General features: G+C 42.8%; 1 protein-coding gene across 10 annotated transcripts in view; it reads right to left on the bottom strand.

Moving 5' to 3' along the window:
- AKAP13 (A-kinase anchoring protein 13) overlaps window positions 1-21,438 on the bottom strand; it is a 290,558-nt gene that overhangs the window by 152,026 nt on the left and 117,094 nt on the right. For all 10 annotated transcript variants that reach the window (XM_067471354.1, XM_067471352.1, XM_067471349.1 and 7 more), the window contains one exon: window positions 3,769-4,065. In XM_067471354.1, coding sequence (XP_067327455.1) covers window positions 3,769-4,065 — 297 coding nt within the window. The remainder of the gene's footprint in view (window positions 1-3,768; window positions 4,066-21,438) is intronic.

The raw sequence follows: 21,438 nt of genomic DNA on the forward strand, positions 1-21,438 counted from the left end.
GCGAGGTGGGACATAGAGGGAGATACGTTCAGACAGGTAAGCTGGGCCAAAACTGCATAGGGCTTTATAGGTCATAACCAGTACTTAGTTTTAACCTATACACAAAACTAGAAAATAAACCAGCACGTGTCTTTCACACACTTTAATCTGTACCTCTGATAGAACCGTGGTCCAAATTCTATTTAGACATTTTAGATAGCTTTCCATCATTGAGCCATTTCAGCCTTGTTTGCTGTCAGAACAAATCCAAGTCAATCTTGGTGTTAGAGTAAAAGTAAAGGTTTCCCCTGGTGCTGTCCGTAGATGTCTCCAAGGTCATGTGGCCGGCATGATCACATGGAGTACCATTACTTTCCTGCTGAAGTGGTACCTATTGATCTATTCACATTTGCATGTTTTCGAACTGCTAGGTTGGCAGAAGCTGGGGCTAACAACGAAAGCTCACCCTATCCCGCGGATTCAAACTGCCAACCTTAAAGTCAGCTAGTTCTGCAGTTTAGCGGTTTAACCTGCTGCGTCACTGCAGAACCTTTATGTTATACTATATATTAAATAGTGCAGTCTCTCTGAAAAAATATAGGGTTTCAATTCTTCCCCACACACACACACTCCCCGAAAACAGGACTGCAAGAAATTTCAGGACAAAATCTGCTGCTTGGTGACATTTGACTGTGGGATTAAATTCTCAAATCCTTTTTAATTCTCGCAAACCAGAATAGATCCTTTCACAGTGGCTCTTTTCCAGCTACTCTGGTATGTTCTAACATAATCCTGGCCATTTTCTTCATTTGCACAAGGAAGTTGAAATTTGATTTATGAGAGTTTTTACCAATCTCGTCCCAGCAAAATGTCTGAGCTCAATAATGCAATACGTGGCTACCGCTTGTTCATTCTGCATACCATTCTCCATGGAGTCTCTTCCCACTCTTATTGTTCCAAATGTTTTCAAACGAGGAAACTCGCTCCTTCATTGTAATTTATCTTATGACACAAATGTAGTTTTGTTATTATTTATTATGTAAACTAAGACTACCCAGCAAATGTGAATTTCAATGTGCTGTCGAAGGCTTTCATGGCTGGAACCACTTGGTTGCTGTATGGCCATTTTCCAGAAGCATTCTCTCCTGATGTTTCACCCACATCTAGCCACGAGAGTAAAGAAAAATATCTGCCCAGAGGAATCACTGACCGCATAGGGAAGCTGATGAGGAAATACACTCTCCAAACAATCTACAGTCCCACTAAGAAAATCCAACAAAGGCTACATTCAGCAAAGGACAAGAGGAATCCTCTCACCTCTGCAGGAGTCTACCATATACCATGCAGCTGTGGACAAGTCTACATAGGGACCACCAAACGCAGTAACATTGCCCAAACACGAATCAAGGAACATGAAAGGCACTGCAGACTAATTCAGCCAGAGAAGTCAGCCATAGCAGAGCACCTGATGAACCAACCTGGACACAGCATATTATTTGAGAACACAGAAATGCTGGACCATTCTCACAACCACCATGTCAGACTACACAGAGAAGCCATTGAAATCCACAAGCATGTGGACAATTTCAACAGAAAGGAGGAAATCATGAAAATAAACAAAATCTGGCTATCACTATTTTAAAAAAAACTCTAAAATGTAGGGCAGTCAATAAAGAGCAACACTTAGAAAACAGGGGAATTCCAGACAGGAAACATTCAGGGCCAGCTAACACCTCCCAACAGAGGACCCTCCAGGAAGGAACTAGCCAGGCTTTGAAGCTGCAAGGCTATTCAATGCTAATCAAGCTGGTCAACTGCAGCAGTCACACCTACCTCCAACAGACAAGTTCCTTCTCCCACCCTGGGCATTCCACAAATATATAAACCTCACGTGCCTAGTTTCCAACAGACCTCACAACCTCTGAGGATACCTGCCACAGATGTGGGAGAGAATGCTTCCGGAACATGGCCAGACAGCCCAGAAAACTCACAACAACCCAAATGTGAAGTTGCTTCTATTAAAACAAATAACAAATAAATAAATAAATCTCCAAAGTAGCGGCACTGAAGGAGGGCAGAGTTCGGCTGCTGCCCAGGATGATGGCCATGGACATACAAAACAATATGTTTGATGCTTAGATACTTGTGATACTGAAAAATCATCAAATCAGTATGGTGTTGCTACTCCTAATGGCAGCAATGCAATTTGGTAAAGTCCCCTGTCCAGAACAATCAATCCCAATTATCCAGCATAATTACACCGTGTAATAAAGTTTGAAAATTTTTCCTTTCCTTGTTTGAAAGTGTTAGAACTTATTTCTGTTTAATTGTGTCACACATACTTTGAAAGTAGTTGTTCTACTCCAGAAACTTTGTTTTTGTAGCTGCCAAATACTATGTTGAATTGGCTTCAAACTCCAGGAAACGAGATTCCACCTGAACATGAGGAAGAACTTTCTGACTGTGAGAGCTGTTCAGCAGTGGTACTCTCTGCCCCAGAGTGTGGTGGATGTGACGGCGTGTCTGGCACCACTTGTATGTGAATGTATAGCTAAATTGTTTGGTTATTTACAGCTGTCAATCAATGTTATTTTGCACCGGTTGAATTGCTCCCCCTACTCAATTGTTTGGCTCCGTCCCTTCCTGGGGAAGAAGGCAGTACTTTCTTTTCATTCTACCATCAGACAACTCAGCAGATGGACGTGAGAAAGGCTTGGCTCTAAAGCCCTCAGTTAAGTCATCTCTCATCACCAATTCTGAAGTTTGTACTCTTAAGATTCATGCTTCATGTTCAGATCGCCCTGAACAACATTGAGGAATCTTAAGCGCCTTCAAACCACTCCTTTGGCATCGAGAGAAAGACTTTGGCCTTCAATATAGGTCATTGAACTGGGGTTGTGAATGTATTGTCGAAGGCTTTCATGGCTGGAATCACTAGGTTCTTGTGGGTTTTTTTCGGGCTATAGGGCCATGTTCTAGAGGCATTTCTCCTGACGTTTCGCCTGCATCTATGGCAAGCATCCTGAGAGGTAGTGACCTCACTACCTCTGAGGATGCTTGCCATAGATGCAGGCGAAATGTCAGGAGAAATGCCTCTAGAACATGGCCCCATAGCCCGAAAAAAACCCACAAGAACCTAGGGGTTGTGAATGTTCAGGCTTTCACAGCCATTGAGAAAGAGGGAATTTGGAAAGCTTCTCAGCTGTAAAACTCCTTGGACCCAAGACATCCGAGACTGTAATGTATATTTTCTTTACCCCCTTTTGGAACATCAAGTTTATCCCCAAGAAAGATAACTCATTGTGAACAATAAAGCCTATTTCGAGTTATCTATAGTGTCTTGATCCTTGAGAGTTCCAGTTCTCTAAAGGAGGGCAAGAAGCAATCCCTTGGGGAAAAGATGCCACGTCCATGTTTCTTTCACTAAGATTTATAGCCCCCAGGCGCGACGGCACAGTGGAGGCACCTTCTTTGGAGGCTTTTAAGCAGAGGCTGGATGGCCATCTGTTGGGAGTGCTTTGAACACGATTATCCTGCTTCTTGGCAGGGGTTTGGACTGAATGGCCCATAAGGTCTCTTCCAACTCTATGATTCTATGGTTGAGACTCTATGAGATACTCATTGAAAAACTTGAGCAAAATATACTATAGCAGGATGTCCCACCCACCAAAGCAAAGTTTAATAAACTTTCCCCAAGTTTTTATGATAGAACCAATTTGGAAATGACATTTATAACCCAGGGACAAAATCGTAGTGTTACCAAAAGTGGTGCGGGCAAAAAGGACTTACCATTTAGGGCACGGTCTGTCCCTAATACATTCCACTCGGCTGGCAATTTCAGGTGCCGAAATGCCAGGGTCAATTTCTCATCCAAAAAGTCCATGTCCCCAGCAGGTGGCCTGGACTGATCCAAGAATCTTGTAAAGTTGAGCGCCTGCTGGTTCCCAGCGCAGGTTGCCAGGAACTGCGCGGCATCGTAAGCTTCATCCTGCACAAACTGCAAGCTGTCCTCGGCCACCACCAGAATGGGGTGGTCCTGCTTAGCAGCACACAGAGAGACCTTCACGGTCTCACAGCAGTCATGGCCTGTGAGGTGGGAAAAAGCAGGAATGTGTTTTAGAGACTCCATTGGCTCAACACTTTTTCAGGCGTTCTTTATCAGTATTATTTAAACCATTTAAACTAGGGGTCTTCAAACTAAGGCTCATGGACAGGATGCAGCCCTCCAAGGTCAAATAATAATAATAATAATAATAATCATCATCATCATCATCATCATCATCATCATCATCATCTCATTTATATAATCTCATTTATAATAATAATAATAATCTGGTTTACTGTGAAATACTGTGGTTTTGTGTCAGTATATTTATTTATTTATTTATTTATTTATTTATTTATTTACTAGCCGTCCCCTGCCACGCGTTGCTGTGGCCCATATGGGGGTTCTGTGTGGGAGGTTTGGCCCAATTCTATCGCCGATGGGGTTCAGAATGCTCTGTGATTGTAGGTGAACTATAAATCCCAGCAACTACAACTCCCAAATGTCAAGATTCTATTTTCCCCAAACTCCACCAGTGTTCACATTTGGGGATATTGAGTATTCGTGTAGAATTTGGTCCAGATCCATCATTGTTTCAGTCCACAGTGATCTCTGGATATAGGTGAACTATAACTCTAAAACCAAAGGACACTGCCCACCAAAACCTTCCAGTATTTTCTGTTGGTCATGGGAGAACTGTGTGCCAAGTTTGGTTCAATTCCATCATTGGTGGAGTTCAGAATGCTCTTTGATTGTACGTGAACTACAAACCTCAGCAACTACAACTTCCAAAGGACAAAATCAATCCCCCAACCCCATCAATATTCAAATTTGGGCATATCAGATATTTGTGCCAAATCTGGTCCAGTGAAGTTTGGCCCAATTCCATTGTTGGTGTAGTTCAGAATGCTCTTTGATTGTAGGTAAACTATAAATCCCAGCAACTACAACTCCCAAATGACAAAATCATTTTTTTTTTTTTTAGTGAAGGACATACATTGGGTTGCTAGGTGTCTTGTGTCCAAATTTGGTGTCAATTCGTCCAATGGTTTTTGAGTTCTGTTAATCCCACAAACGAACATTACATTTTTATTTATATAGATTTATTCCCCCCCCCCCCCCCCACCACCATCTACGCAACAGGACTCGGGGCGGCTCACTGAAGCACTCCAAGAGCCGCATATAAACAACAATACATAAGAATATACACAGTGACATAAATATAAAAATGACAATGCACATAAAATCCCAACGAATACAACTGTAAGAATTGTAAAAATCAAACAATTATAAAATTTCCTAAAACTCAATGGAACCTGTGAATAATGCTGGCTATCTGGAGTAACAAATCAAAGTGCAAAGTGACACAATCAGCGGATCATCGAACTGACCATAGATTACACAGGGTCAAAGGCCTGAAGGACTCTTGTTTATTTGAGGCAAATGTTAATGTTGCAACCTTGATTAGCATTGAATGGCCTTGCAGCTTCAAAGCCTGGATGTTTCCTGCCTAGGGATATTTTGTTGGAAGGTGTTAGCTAGTCCTGATGGTTTCATGTCAGGATTTCCCCTGCTTTTTGAGTGTTCCTCTTTATTTACTGTCCTGATTTTAGGGATTTTTTTTAATACTGGTAGACAGATCTTGTTCATTTTCATTGTTTCCTCCTTTCTGTTGAAATTGTCAACATGCTTGTGGACTTCAATAGCTTCTCTGTGTAGTCTGACATGGTGGTTGTTAAGAGTGGTCCAGCATGTCTGTGTTCTCAAATAATATGCTGTATGGTGTATGCTGTATGGCCATGTTCCAGAATGCTTCTGGAACATAGCCATACAGCCCGGAAAACTCACAGCAACCCAGTAACTCAACCGTTTGAATTTATATCACTCAATGACATTCCAAGCTGGGATCAAGTCATAACAGGGATTTGGGCAGAGATGCAACATGCAACTTATTTTTATTTTTTTGTTTATCGTGTCAGGAGCAACCAGACAGTTGTATTACATTTTTAACAAAACAAACAGACAAAACACAAAGTTTGCAAGCTTGGTAGTTGATTAAATGTCCTTTGACCAGTATCTGGCCCCTTGGAGTGCCTCTGGTGTTGCCGCAAGGAGGTCCTCCATTGTGCATGTGGCGGGGCTCAGGTTGCATTGCAGCAGGTGGTCAGTGGTTTGCTCTTCTCCACACTCACATGTCGTGGATTCCACTTTGTGGCCCCATTTCTTAAGGTTGGCTCTGCATCTCGTGGTGCCAGAGCGCAGTCTGTTCAGCGCCTTCCAAGTCACCCAGTTTTCTGTGTGCCCAGGAGGGAGTCTCTCATTTGGTATCAGCCATTGATTAAGGTTCTAGGTTTGAGCCTGCCATTTTTGGACTCTCGCTTGCTGAGGTGTTACAGCGAGTGTCTCTGTAGATCTTAGAAAACTATTTCTTGATTTAAGTCGTTGACGTACTGGCTGATACCCAAACAAGGGATGAGCTGGAGATGTCACTGCCTTGGTCCTTTCACTATTAGTTGCTACTTCCCGACGGATTACAGGTGGTGCAATACCGGCTAAGCAGTGTAATTTCTCCAGTGGTCTAGGGCGCAGACACCCCGTGATAATGTGGCATGTCTTATTAAGAGCCACATCTACTGTTTTAGTATGGCGAGATGTGTTCCACACTGTGCATGCGTACTCGGCAGCAGAGTAGCATAGTGCAAGGGCAGATGTCTTCACAGTGTCTGGTTGTGATCCCCAGGTTGTGCCAGTCAGCTTTCGTATGATATTGTTTCTACCGCCCACTTTTTGGTTGATATTCAGGCAGTGCTTCTTGTAGGTCAGAGCACGGTCCAGGGTGACTCTCAGGTATTTTGGTTGCTGCAATGCTCCAGTTCCTTATGCAACCTTATTGAGAACATGCAATTATTTTATTTATCAGTGCAAAGATTCACAGAGCATTCCCATCAGCAAGGAATTATCAATTTCACAGAAATACGGTGGCTTATATGCAAAGACGGAGAAATAAATCACACAGAGACACAATAAACAACCTGCCTTGTGGCTAAGGACTTTGGGTTTATTTTATTGGTTTCCTTCCCAATTGTGGAAGTTCCTCAAGTGATAAATCCATTTATTTGCAGAAACTAATAGCAACACAGACCAGAACACATGCAGGCTTATATTACTATTTGTTTCTGTAAATAAATGGATTTACTGTGGCTGCCAAGCAGATTAAGGTCTCTCGTGGCAAAATCTGGGCTAAGAACCTTCCCAGAAGTCCACAGATTCACTCGCCAACACGGCAGCACTAAAAATAGTTAGCTTTGTGTATTTTTAAAAATCCCAGATTCAACCGTGGTATCTCTACTTTAAAAAAAAACCCACCCCAAAATGCTTAGAACATTATTTGAGAAAGTACAGATAAAATATCTATGAAGATGTAAGAATCTAGATCACTGCTTCTTAAACTGTGGGTCCAAACCCCAAATGAGGTCTCCTTAACTCAATGTTGGGGTCCTGAAACATTTGGCAGCAGTAATGCCATCCATATACACAGATCTGTTAGGAACAAAGTGCTGTGTTAATAGCAGACTGCAGAAAATGATTCAACTGTATTTCACAAAAAAAGGGGGAAATCACCTTGTTTAACAAGCCTTGGAGATGTGGATTTATTATCAGTAAATCTCTGTTTTTTTATATCTATCTTATTTACCTATATATTCAGTCACATAAAAATTTCTCAGGAGGAAAGGAGTCGTGAGGGGGGAAAGTTTGAAAAGCTATGATCTAGTTAGATATACCGCATATACGCGAGCATAAGCCGACCCAAATGTAAGCCGAAGCACCTAATTTTACCACAAAAATGTAAATGTAAATGAGAGTAAAATAATAAATGTAATAAAAATAATAATAGAATAAAATAATGGAAATATAACAATAACAGTAATAAATAGAGTAAAATAATAAATGTAACTCTAATAATGACAGAGTAAAATAATGTACATGAAATAATAATAATAAATAGAGTAAAAGAATAAATATAATAAAATAATAATCATCATCATCATCATATACCCAATTATTTCCATCAGTGCCTCGAGGCCGTTACTGGATGGCTGCGTGCCAGCAGGTTGAGGGTGAATCCAGCAAAGATGGAGATCCTATGGCTGGGTCAACTGGGCAGTGGGGATATCCAGCTGCCTACCCTGGACGGCGAGGCGCTATGCCTGTCATCATTGGTAAAGAGTCTGGGAGTCCTTTTGGATCCTCTGCTGACAATGGAGGCCCAGGTCTCCGCCGTGAGCAGAACCGCCTTTTTTCATCTGCGGCAGGCTAGACTGCTGGCCCCCTCCCTGTCCAGGGACAACCTCGCTACGATGATCCAGGCCACGGTCATCTCAAGACTGGACTACTGTAACGCCCTCTACATTGGCCTTCCTCTGTCGGTGATCTGGAAGCTCAAGTTGGTACAAAATGCAGCTGCTTGGCTTCTTGCGGGAATTCCGATGAGATGCCACATAACACCAATCTGACTACAGCTCCACTGGTTACCAATTGAGCGCCGGATCACTTTCAAAGTGATGGTACGCACCTTTAAGGCCTTGCATGGTCTGAGGCCGATGTACCTGAGGGACCGCCTCACCCCCTACCAACCCCAGAGATCCCTCCGTTCTGAGGACCAAGATCTATTGGAAGTCCCCAGTGTCAAGACCTTGCGTCTGACGGCAACCAGACGCAGAGCCTTCGCAGCAGTGGCACCATCACTCTGAAATACTCTGCCACCTGAAGTCCGTGCCTTGCGAGACCTATCAGCTTTCCGCAGGGCATGTAAGACATATCTGTTTTGACAGGCCTTTGATCTCTGATATTGTTGTTTTTAAATTGTTTTAAATTGTTTTTAAATTGTGTTAGATTTTTCTTGTATGCTGCTCCGAGCCCCAGGGGAGTGGCGGCATATAAGTTTGAATTATAAATAAATAAATAAGTATTCGCCGATACATCACACAGTCCTAGACACTTGGGAAGTGTCTGACGCGTGATCCAATACAACAGCCAGCAGAGTGATCTTGTTTGCTGTGGACTCATCTTGTTGTGTTTCAAATAATAATAATAATAATAATAATAATAATAATAATAATAATAATAATAGATGTGCCCCAAAGAAATTGGAAATTATTGTTTCCATTTGATGTTTGATGTTTTGTCTTATGTCTGTTATAACAGGCTGTGCTTTTCATTTAATTTTAGTTTTTTAAAGTTATAATTTGTATTTATATGTTGGGTTGTATAAATTTTGTTAATATGGATGTATTGTTGTTGTATTTGGGCATTGAATGTTTTCCATTTATGTTTGGAATTCAGCCGAAGTCCCTTTGGGGAGAAAGAGTGGAATATAAATAAAGTTTTATTATTATTATTATTATTATTATTATTATTAATAACAACAACAACAACAACAATAACAAAGTAAAATAATAAATAACCTTGATGCAAGTATAAGCTGAAGGAGGCTTTTTCAACCTAAAAAAATGGTTGAAAAACTCGACTTATACTCAAATATATACGGTAAGTACTCTCCCTATTTTCTCGAATACTCAGTGCTCTGCCTTGTTCATCTGCCCAAATGGCAGTGTTCATTAGTCCTCACCCCCTTGATTTAGGAGGGGCAGAGTCTCTTTTTCCTCTCTTTTTATCACAAACACACATACAAACATCACGGCCAAATTAACGTCAACTCTTCACAGCCTATCCTTCTGTGGTTTCATAGTCCAAGGAAAGCAAATTCAGACCTAAGCACAGCGAGTTAAACCCCCAAAAAGAAACGAAGAGGTGGAAGTCCCACCTTTTCAGCATGGCCGCTCACCCGCCATTGCCAACCTGGCCCCTTTAATAATCTGGCTTGGGTTCAAGTGCTGTGTAAACTTTGCTTGGAGCTCGTTCTCGCTCTCTTGTCTGCACCCCGCGGCTGTACTGACGTCAGGGTCTCTTGTAGCAGAACAGCAGAAATCATTCACTAATTACTGGAAAAGTTGCTCTGCCTATTACCTCAGTCTCTTACTGCATGAACCAACCCTTCTCCTTTTCTTCTTTGCTTTTAATTACACAAATGAGTTGAAGGATTCCCCACCCAAACGGGCTGGCACATTAGAACTGCTCACTGAGCAGGGGCATCCGGGAAAGTCATTTTTCCAGCAATGCAGGGAAGCGCTTCACTCACTGTTTATATAAATAAAAATGTAATGTTCGTTTGTGGGATTAACAGAACTCAAAAACCACTGGATGAATTGCCACCAAATTAGGCCACAAGACACCTACTAACCCAAGGAGTGACCATCACTAAAAAAAATGATTTCGTCATTTGGGAGTTGTAGTTGCTGGGATTTATAGTTCACCTACAATCAAAGAGCATTCTGAACTCCATCAATGATGGAATTGAACCAAACGTGGCACACAGGACTCCCATCCACAACAGAAAACACTAGAAGGGTTTGGTGGGCATTGACCTTGAGTTTGGGAGTTGTAGTTCATCTACATTCAGAGAGCACTGTGGATCTGGACCAAACTTGGTACGAATATTCCATATGCCCAAATATGAACACATATGGAGTTTGGGGGAAATAGACCTTGACAAATGGGTGTTGTAGTTACTAGGATTTATCAAAGAGCATTCTGAACCCCACCAATGATGGATTTGGGGCAAAATTCCCACACAGAACCCCCATGACCAATAGAAAACACTTAAGACCATTCTGTCCAACTCCCTTAACCAGGGCAAGAAAACGTCATCAAATCCCTCCTGACAAAGAGCCATCCAGCCATAGACATAGATAGATATATACGATTCACATATATAGATATAGTATGATTCACACACACATACACACACACAGATATAGCATCATAGATTAGCACATTAATCTTTCCTAGCATATCTTTAAACTGAAAGACACCTAGTTTAAGTGGGCACAAAAAACAGAAGTTGCCACTGAGTAAATGAGTGCTGCTGATAGCAAGCAGAAAACAGTTATTTTAAAAGTTGTATGAAGTGGGAAGGTATGTGCATACATACCTATACACACAGTCATGTGTGCAATGTCAAGAGGGGTGAGCATAGAAGTAAGCCGCAACTGGAAACCCTACTGTAGGTCTCCAAGATGGGAACAAGATAATATGAAACGAATGCGATCAAAGCAGCATCCAGATACAACAAAGGAGTTTAACATGTTCCTCTAGGGGATGTGTACATTGCCTTTTAGGTGCTTTGATGTCCTCTTTCTCTTACAGATGTCAGGGCTAGAAGGATGCCGAGACTCTCGCCAGGACAAGATTTCAACTTTGGAAATTAGTTCAAAAGAAAGAGACGATGCTCACTGATGACTGCAGGAAACAACTAAATCACTCCAGGAGCAGCTCCCCTCTTCTCCAAACCTGCACTTTGAAATATCGCCCTCGTTTTAGCATCAGATGGAATGTCATCTCCTTTCAAGACCCTACCAAAAATATCAGGTTGCTGCAAGAAGCAACTTGCTCTTCAACCCGACATAAAGGAAAATATATAAGAAGTTTAGGGTTTTCAATTGATCGTCTTTTTGTAGGTTACGGGGACCCCTTAAATCAGTGTTTCTTAACCTTCCTAATGCCGTGATCCTTTAATGCAGTTCCTCATGTTGTGGCAACCCCCAACCATAAAATTATTTTTGGTGTTACTTCACAACTGTAAGTTTGCTACTGTTTTGAATCATAATGTAAATATCTGACATGCAGGATGTATTTTCATTCACTGGACCAAATTTGGCACAAATACCCAATACGCCCAAATTTGATTTTGTCATTTGGGAGTTGTACTTGCTGGGATCTATAGTTCACCTACAATCAAAGAGCATTCTACAATCCAAGTTGAATTCCAAAGATTGAATTGAACTTGGCACACAGAACTCCCATGACCAACAGAAAATACTGGAAGGGTTTGGTGGGCTTTGACCTTGAGTTCTGGAGTTGTAGTTCACCTTCATCCAGAGAGCACTGTGGACTCAAACAATGATGGATCTCGTCCAAACTTGGCATGAATACTCAATATGCCCAAATGTGAACACTGGAGAAGTTTGGGGAAAATAGACCTTAACATTTGGGAGTTGTACTTGCTGAGATTTATAGTTCACCTACAATCAAAGAGCATTCTGAACCCAACACAACCAATGGGTCAAACTTCCAACACAAAACCCCCACAACTAAAAGAAAATACTGTGTTTTCTGATGGACTTTGGTGACCCCTCTGACACCCCCTCGCAACCCCCCCAGGGGTCCCGACCCCCAGGTTGAGAAAGGCTGACAACCAAGACAATGGAACGGATGAGGATTGAACGAGAGGACATAGTTCTTTTTAAATTGTTATTATGCACTGTCTATATGTTTAAATGCACTTTAATGTTTTTGCTTTATTAATGTATGTATTTTTATAGCATCAAATTGTGCCGACTGTGTATACCACCCTGAGTCGCCTCCAGGCTGATAAGGGCGGGATAGAAATAATGTAAATAAATAAATATTGTTTATGTATGTGTATTTTCAAATCCCTGAGACCCCTCAAAGAGGCCCACAACCTGGCGAAACTGCCCACCCTGGTTGCGATGGAAAGGCAAGCGAGACTTGCATCATGCGCAGCTGTATTCCAAATAGTCGGTATCCATCCAAACAGCCGTCCTCATCATCACACGCTGCATGGAGACAAAACACTGCTGTAGCTAAACAAGCAGCACTGGAAGCCCCGAGAAAGCATGAGTTCATATCCGCTCCAGCCAGGAGTGGAAGCCAGCTTTTCCAAGAGCTCCTATTCTGAGGATCGGATCCCATGAAGGAAACAATAGGAGCTCAGCTTCAGCAGCTATTTTAAGCCTCTGCAGAAAACCCAGACCCAATATTTCGTCTATTCAACGATAACAGTATTACCGTATATACTCGAGTATAAGCCGACTCGAATATAAGCCGAGGCACCTAATTTTACCACAAAAAACTGGGAAAATGATAATAAACTTTATTTATACCCTGCCACCATCTCCCTAAGTGGACTGGGGGCGGCTTACATGAGGCCAAGCCCAACAATAGAGCAATGCAAATAAACAACATACAACAACAGTAAAATATTTTTAAAAAATACAAGAAACAATATAAATAAACATAAACAATGTAAAATCACAATAATATGAACACAGAAAATAAATCACAGTGGTCAGAGCCGATAGCAAGGATTAAAAAGTTTAAAAACACTGGGTGAGAAGGCAATGTATTGTATCTGGAAAGGGGATCAGAGGGATGAAAGTAGGGTTTAATTGCACTAGAAGTTAGAAAATAAAGTGCTTCCGAGGACATTATTTTGCAAGGTTTGGTCAGGTCAGAGGTTATAATTTAGTTAATCATTCCTTGAAGACACACTAGAACAGTTTTCAAGCTTTTCCTATAGACCGCCAGGGTGGAGGCTTGCCTAATTTCTCTGGGGAGCAAATTCCAGAGCCGAGGGGCCACCACAGAGAAGGCCCTCTCCCTCGTCCCCACAAGTCGCACTTGCGATGGAGGCGGGAGCGCGAGAAGGGCCTCTCCAGAAGATATAAGCCAAGAGTGGGAAATGCAGCAGCTACTGGTCAATTTCAAAATAAAAACAGATATGAATAAAATTAAATCAACTGAGGCATCAGTAGGTTATATGTTTTAAACAGCCTCTGTTTAAAGGTTTCCAAGGGAGGAGCTCCTACCAAACTCCAAGGCAGAGTTCTACTGTTGAACAGCTCGTACAGTCAGGAAGGTTTTCCTAATGTTCAGGTGGAATCTCTTTTCCTGTAATTTGGCCCCATTACCCTAGCCCTAGTTTCAAGGCTAGCAGAAAACAAGCCTGTTCCCTTCTCCTTATGACACCCTTTTACATATTTATACATGGCTATCATGTCTCCTCTCAGCCTTCTCTTCCGCAGGCTAAACATGCCCAGTCCTTTAAGACGCTTTTCATAGGGATTAATGATCTCCAGATAATTTTAGTCACCCTCCTCTGGACACCTTCCACATTGTCAAAATCTCTTTTGAACTGTGGTGCCCAGAATCAAGCCCAGCTCTTGAAGCCGCTCCTCATAGGGCTTGTTCTTCAGACCCTTGATCATTTTAGTTGCCCTCCTCTGGACACATTCCAGCTTGTCAACATCTCCCTTCAATTGTGATGCCCAGAATTGGACACAGTATTCCAGGTGAGGTCTAACCAAAGTGGAATACAAAGGCACCATGGCTTCCCTCGATCTAGACACTAGATTCCTTTTGATGCAGCCCAAAATCCCATTGGCTTTCTTAGCTGCTGCATCACATTATTGGCTCATGTTTAACTTGTTGTCCTTGAACACTCCAAGAACTTTCATTTAGTGAAGGCATGCCAATAACCAGAAAAGTCTTATACCGCAAAATAAGTGACATTATACTCATTAAATTGCAGCATGACATAGTATAGTTATAACTTCATTACTGGTGGAAATAATTAAGTTCTGGATACAATCTGGTTTATATGCGTTCACCAACTGGGATGCCCTGGGTCAAACCTAGCCTCAGGAGAGAGGCTTATAAGGACAACCAGGAAATAACTCTTACAACATATTGTCGAAGGCTTTCATGGCCAGAATCACTGGATTGTTGTAGGCTTTTCGGGCTATGTGACCATGTTCTAGAAGCATTCTCTTGTTTATAAAGCTATTGTCTTCCCAACCGTGCTATATGCCTGTGAGACGTGGAGAGTCTACAGACGTCACGTGCAACTCCTGGAATGATTCCATCAGCGTTGCCTCTGAAAAATCCTGCAAATCTCTTGGGAAGACAAGTGGACAAATGTCAGCATGCTGGAAGAATCAAAGACCACCAGCATTGAAGCGATGGTCCTCTGCCATCAACTCCACTGGACCGGCCATTTTGCCCAGATGCCCGACCACCGTCTCCCAAAGCAGTTGCTCTACTCCGAACTCAAGAACGGAAAATGGAATGTTGGAGGACAGGAAAAGATTGAAAGATGGGTCAAAGCCAACCTTAAAAACTCTAGCATGGACACTGAGAATTGGGAAGCCCTGGCCCTTAAGCATTCCAGTTGGAGGTCAGCTGTGACCAGCAGTGCTGTAAAATTTGAAGAGGCACAAATGGAGGGTGAAAGAGAGAAATGTACCAAGAGGAAGGCGCGTCAAGCCAACCCAGACTGGGACCACCTTCTACCTGGAAACCGATGCCCTCACTGTGGGAGAACATGCAGATCAAGAATAGGGCTCCACAGTCACCTACGGACCCACTGCCAGAACACCCAACTTGGACTACGAGGGATTGAGTAAGTATGTAAGTAAGTAAGAAGCATTCTCACCTGACATTTCGCCTGCATCTATGGCAAGCATCCTGAGGATGCTTGCCATAGATCCCGGCGAAACATCAGGAGAGAATGCTTCTAGAATATGGCCATAAAGCCCGAAAAACCTACAACAACCCAACTCTTACAACAGTTGTAGAAGGCGCATCTCAATACAAATGTTACTGGCCAGCCATTTTAAGGAGGAAGGAAACACACATTTATTCCACTTTCTTTTCTATTCTCAACTTTTGTTTTCCCCTCACAGGAAACTCATGCACAGAGGCTTTACAGTACTCTTAAGGGGTTTCAGATTATGTTCCGTTTTTAAAGGGAAAAGGAATGATGTATGCCGTAAGAGAATGTATTTTTAAACTAAGCCCACATGACTATTACTTTCAAGTGACTATTTCTTATACAACTTGTTTACGCTTCTGTCCCCACAATATAAAGAGTATTTGATAAAGGAAGAAGAAGAAAAAATGATTGTTTTAGGACAACAACAAAAACCCGCTATGAAGTAAAACGGAAGGCTGGAGGAAGAAGCAAAGCCAAAAGCAACTGTCTCTTTTATATTGACATAACTGGACACAAAGATGCAGAGGCTACAATTAAAAACCAACACACTGTACAATCCTCTTGTGGCAGATGAAGTTTAAGAAGGCTGCAGCTGCATTGCCATGAGTGATTTTTCCAATTGTTGTATGTGACACAGTAAAAGCAGCATTCCTACACATTTTAGAAATGGCAACCCACAGTGTCCTTCACACAATGCAAGTTTCAATTGTGGGGCAAGATATTTTGCCATTTCTAAAGTGTTTCTAAGGTGGTCGGCAATTGATTTATTTTAAATTCCCAGCATAGAGACGAGCAAAATGGCCTAGTTAATCCCTAGTTTTGTCGAAGACTTTCATGGCCGGAATCACTGAGTTCTTGTGGGTCTTTTCAGGCTATATGGCCATGTTCTAGAGGCATTTCTCCTGATGTTTCGCCTGCATCTACAGCAAGCATCCTCAGGGGTGACCTCACCTCTGAGGATGCTTGCCATAGATGCAGGCGAAACGTCAGGAGAAATGCCTCTAGAACATGGCCATATAGCCCGAAAAGACCCACAAGAACTCAATCCCTAGTTTGTTTGTTCATCTGACCATGGTATTGGGTGGCAACCTGTGCTGGACGGGGTTGCACTCCCCTTGAAGTCACAGGTCTGCAGTTTGTTCTTCTGGACTCAGCGCTGACGCTTGATGCGCAGGTGTCGGCGGTGGCTGGGAGAGCCTTCGCACAATTAAAATTCATGCGCCAACTGCGACCATACCTCATGAAGTCTGATTTGAACACGGTGGTCCATGCCTTACTTACCTCTAGACTGGACTACTGCAATGCACTCTACATGGGGCAACCCTTGAAGACAGCCCAGAAACTACAACTTGTCCAACGCTCAGCAGCCAGATTAATAACTGGGGGGAATTACAGGGAGCAGTCAAACCCCCTCTTTAAAGAGCTCCCCTTGCTGCCGTTTATTTTCTGGTCCCAACTCAAGGTGCAGGTTATCACCTATAAAGCCCTAAACCGTTTGGGACCAGCCTACCTTTGTGACCGTATCTCCTTCTATGAACCTGCCCGATCTCTCTGATCTTCAGGGGAGGCTCTCCTTTCACCCCTACCGCTATCACAGGCCCATCTTGTGGGAACAAGGGAGAGAGCCTTCTCCTCTGTGGCCCCCTGGAACTCATTGGAACTCATTGCCCAGTGAGATTAGGCAAGCCCCCACCTTAGAATCTTTCAAGAAGGAACTGAAAACCTGGCTTTTCTGCTGCGCTTTTGGAGAGTAACCATACAACTATACATTGCTGCTCCCCCTCAATGTTTGTCCCTATAGTACACTTCCCCCCGCCTGTATGAATGCCTGTTTTTATGACGCCATTCTTATGAGCTTTTCCCTCACAAATAATCTGCTCCATTTCCTATCCCACTCTAAGTTTTTAGTATTTTAGTATTTTATCTTGTACATGTGGCCCGCCCATTTTCACTGTGATTGTAAATGATTTTTTAATTGTATTTTTATATTGTTTACTGTATTCTCATATTTTAGGTATTTCATTGTGTTGTTGTTTTGTGCTCTGGTTTTATTGTAATGCGCTGTTGGGCTTGGCCTCATGTAAGCCGCCCCGAGTCCCCGTTGGAGAGATGGTGGCGGGGTATAAATTATTATTATTATTATTATTATTATTATTATTATTATTATTATTTGTTTTTTCATGTTAGGAGTGACTTGAGAAACTGCAAGTCGCTTCTGGTGTGAGAGAACTGGCCATCATTCGAAAATACATCACATAGTCCTAGATGCTTGGGAAGTGTTCGACTTGTGATTTTGTGATACGAAATCCAGCATATAGATCTCGTTTGCTGTGACATACTGTGCTTTTGTGTCAATAATAATAATAATAATAATAATCTTTATTTATACCTCACCACCATCTCTCCAAAGGGGACTCAGGGCACCTTACATGAGGCCAAGCCCAATAATACAATTACAGTAAAATAAATACAAAATGGCAAAAATAACATCGCAATAAAATAAGTGAAACATATGAATAAAATAAAACTGTGTAAAATACAAAGAAAAAAAACCAAACACAGTGGGCGGGTCATATGTACGACATGAAAATGAAAATACTCTGGGAGAGATAGCAATGAAAAGGATATATTTGTAAGAGAGAAGCATGAAAGTTTTCCTGTAGCCGGAGAGAGCTATCATCCTCAAACTCTGCTTCAGGCTCCCCAGAAGTTCAGGGAGGAATCCCAATTAATAACAAGTAGTGGCAGACAAGCTTTGCGAAAGAAAGGCTCACCCACAAGCATGAAACTTCCCCGGAGCAGAGGGTCTGCCCTTTAGCATTTACGTGAGTAAATTGAAGTGTATTCAATCCTCGGAAATGACAAGGAAGCCCTAACAGGCTTGGGCAGGGCTCCACCTGACTTGGGAATGTGTTCTTGAGAGAATCATCCCAGAACCCTTTGCATGGCATGGGGCACACAAGACTTCAAAGCTCTTCACAGTTGTCCAAAGACAGAAAGTCAGACAAAGCAGAACGTGAGCTCGAAATGGCACAGGATTGATTGTAAAATTATGCAGGTGTAAAGAATGCTAGCCCTGTCCTACTGTTTGGGAAATCACCGCCTGAGCTCTGCAAGTACAACATTTTCCTGAATGAAGCAGAGAGCTTTTGAGGACCGGGACATCCTTATGGATGCCAAGGTGCTTGTTTATAAAGCTATTGCCCTCCCAACCCTGCTATACGCCTGCGAAACGTGGACTGTCTACAGACATCACATGCAACTCCTAGAACAATTCCATCAATGTTTCCTCCAAAAAAAATCCTGCAAATCTCTTGCTATTGTCTTCCCAACCCTGCTATACGCCTGCGAAACGTGGACTGTCTACAGACATTACATGCAACTCCTAGAATGATTCCATCAATGTTTCCTCCAAAAAAAATCCTGCAAATCTCTTGCTATTGTCCTCCCAACCCTGCTATATGCCTGCGAAACGTGGACTGTCTACAGACATCACATGCAACTCCTAGAACGATTCCATCAGTGTTTCCTCCAAAAAAATTCCTGCAAATCTCTTGCTATTGTCCTCCCAACCCTGCTATACGCCTGCGAAACGTGGACTGTCTACAGACATCACATGCAACTCCTAGAACGATTCCATCAGTGTTTCCTCCAAAAAAAATCCTGCAAATCTCTTGCTATTGTCCTCCCAACCCTGCTATACGCCTGCGAAACGTGGACTGTCTACAGACATCACATGCAACTCCTAGAACAATTCCATCAGTGTTTCCTCCAAAAAAAATCCTGCAAATCTCTTGCTATTGTCCTCCCAACCCTGCTATACGCCTGCGAAACATGGACTGTCTACAGACATCACATGCAACTCCTAGAACGATTCCATCAATGTTTCCTCCAAAAAAAAATCCTGCAAATCTCTTGCTATTGTCCTCCCAACCCTGCTATACGCCTGCGAAACGTGGACTGTCTACAGACATCACATGCAACTCCTAGAACGATTCCATCAGTGTTTCCTCCAAAAAAAATCCTGCAAATCTCTTGCTATTGTCCTCCCAACCCTGCTATACGCCTGCGAAACGTGGACTGTCTACAGACATCACATGCAACTCCTAGAACGATTCCATCAGTGTTTCCTCCAAAAAAAATCCTGCAAATCTCTTGCTATTGTCCTCCCAACCCTGCTATACGCCTGCGAAACGTGGACTGTCTACAGACATCACATGCAACTCCTAGAACGATTCCATCAGTGTTTCCTCCAAAAAAAATCCTGCAAATCTCTTGCTATTGTCCTCCCAACCCTGCTATACGCCTGCGAAACGTGGACTGTCTACAGACATCACATGCAACTCCTAGAACGATTCCATCAGTGTTTCCTCCAAAAAAAATCCTGCAAATCTCTTGCTATTGTCCTCCCAACCCTGCTATACGCCTGCGAAATGTGGACTGTCTACAGACATCACATGCAACTCCTAGAACGATTCCATCAGTGTTTCCTCCAAAAAAAATCCTGCAAATCTCTTGCTATTGTCCTCCCAACCCTGCTATACGCCTGCGAAACGTGGACTGTCTACAGACATCACATGCAACTCCTAGAACGATTCCATCAGTGTTTCCTCCAAAAAAAATCCTGCAAATCTCTTGCTATTGTCCTCCCAACCCTGCTATACGCCTGCGAAACGTGGACTGTCTACAGACATCACATGCAACTCCTAGAATGATTCCATCAGTGTTGCTTCCAAAAAAAATCCTGCAAATCTCTTGGGAAGACAAACAGACAACTGTCAGCATGCTGGAAGAAGCAAAGGCAACCAGCATTGAAGCAATGGTCCTCCGCCATCAACTCTGCAGGACCGGCCACGTTGTCCGGATACCTGACCACCGTCTCCCAAAGCAGTTGCTCTACTCCAAAATCAAGAACGGAAAACTGAATGTTGGTGGACAGGAAAAGAGATTTAAAGATGGGCTCAAAGCCAGCCTGAAAAACTCTGGCATAGACACTGAGAACTGGGAAGCTCTGGCCCTTGAGATCTCCAGCTGGAAGTCAGCTGTGACCAGCAGTGCTGTAGAATTTGAAGAGGCACAAACAGAAAGAGAGAAATGTGCCAAGAGGAAGTGCATCAAGCCAACCCTGACCGGGACCTCCTTCCACTTGGAAACCAATGCCCTCACTGCGGGAGAACATGCAGGTCAAGAATAGGGCTCCAAAGTCACCTACGTACCCACTGCTAGTACACTGATCTTGGAAGACAAGCCTACTCGGACAATGAGGGATTGCCTAAGCAAGCAAGATAAGCAAGCCTACTGTTTGGGAAATCAAGACAAGAGATGCCTTCTTTATCATAGCACATTTGTACTGACAATTTCATGCAGTTTCAAGCTGATATTGAAATGTTTTCTCTGTGCAGACAGACTGAAAAGAATGGACACATTCTCTGAGTTAACGTGAGGACATTTCTACTTTCCGCATCCAGGCATCAGCTGACAGCACTCCAACCACAGAAGACATTTCCTGCAAATGGGGCACTCACTCCCCCACTTGTTTATAGTTGTGCATAGGACTTCAAGTCGCCTATCCATTTATGGCAACCCATACATTTCATAGGTGAGAAATCCCCAGTGGTGAAATCCTCTGAAATATATCCTATCACACCTGGCATTTGTTGGCAATCTCACATCCAAGTGCTAAGTAAATCTGGCTATGCTTAGCATCCAAATCAAACTAGATCTGGTGTCTTTCAGATTTCTGGCCACGGTGGTCCACACTCTGGTTACATCCCGTATAGACTACTGCAACGCACTCTACATGGGGATGCCTTTGAAGACTACCCGGAAACTTCAATTAATCCAACGGTCGGCAGCCAAGCTACTCACCAGAGCGGCGTACTGGGAGCACACAACTCCTCTGTTACACTAGCTCCAATGGCTGCCAATCAGCTTCCGAGCACAATTCAGAGTGCTGGTTTTAACCTATAAAGCCCTAAATGGTTCTGGCCCAGACTACCTG

The sequence above is a fragment of the Anolis sagrei genome, chromosome 9 (assembly GCF_037176765.1).
Source record: "Anolis sagrei isolate rAnoSag1 chromosome 9, rAnoSag1.mat, whole genome shotgun sequence".
In the NCBI taxonomy this organism is placed as follows: domain Eukaryota; kingdom Metazoa; phylum Chordata; class Lepidosauria; order Squamata; family Dactyloidae; genus Anolis; species Anolis sagrei.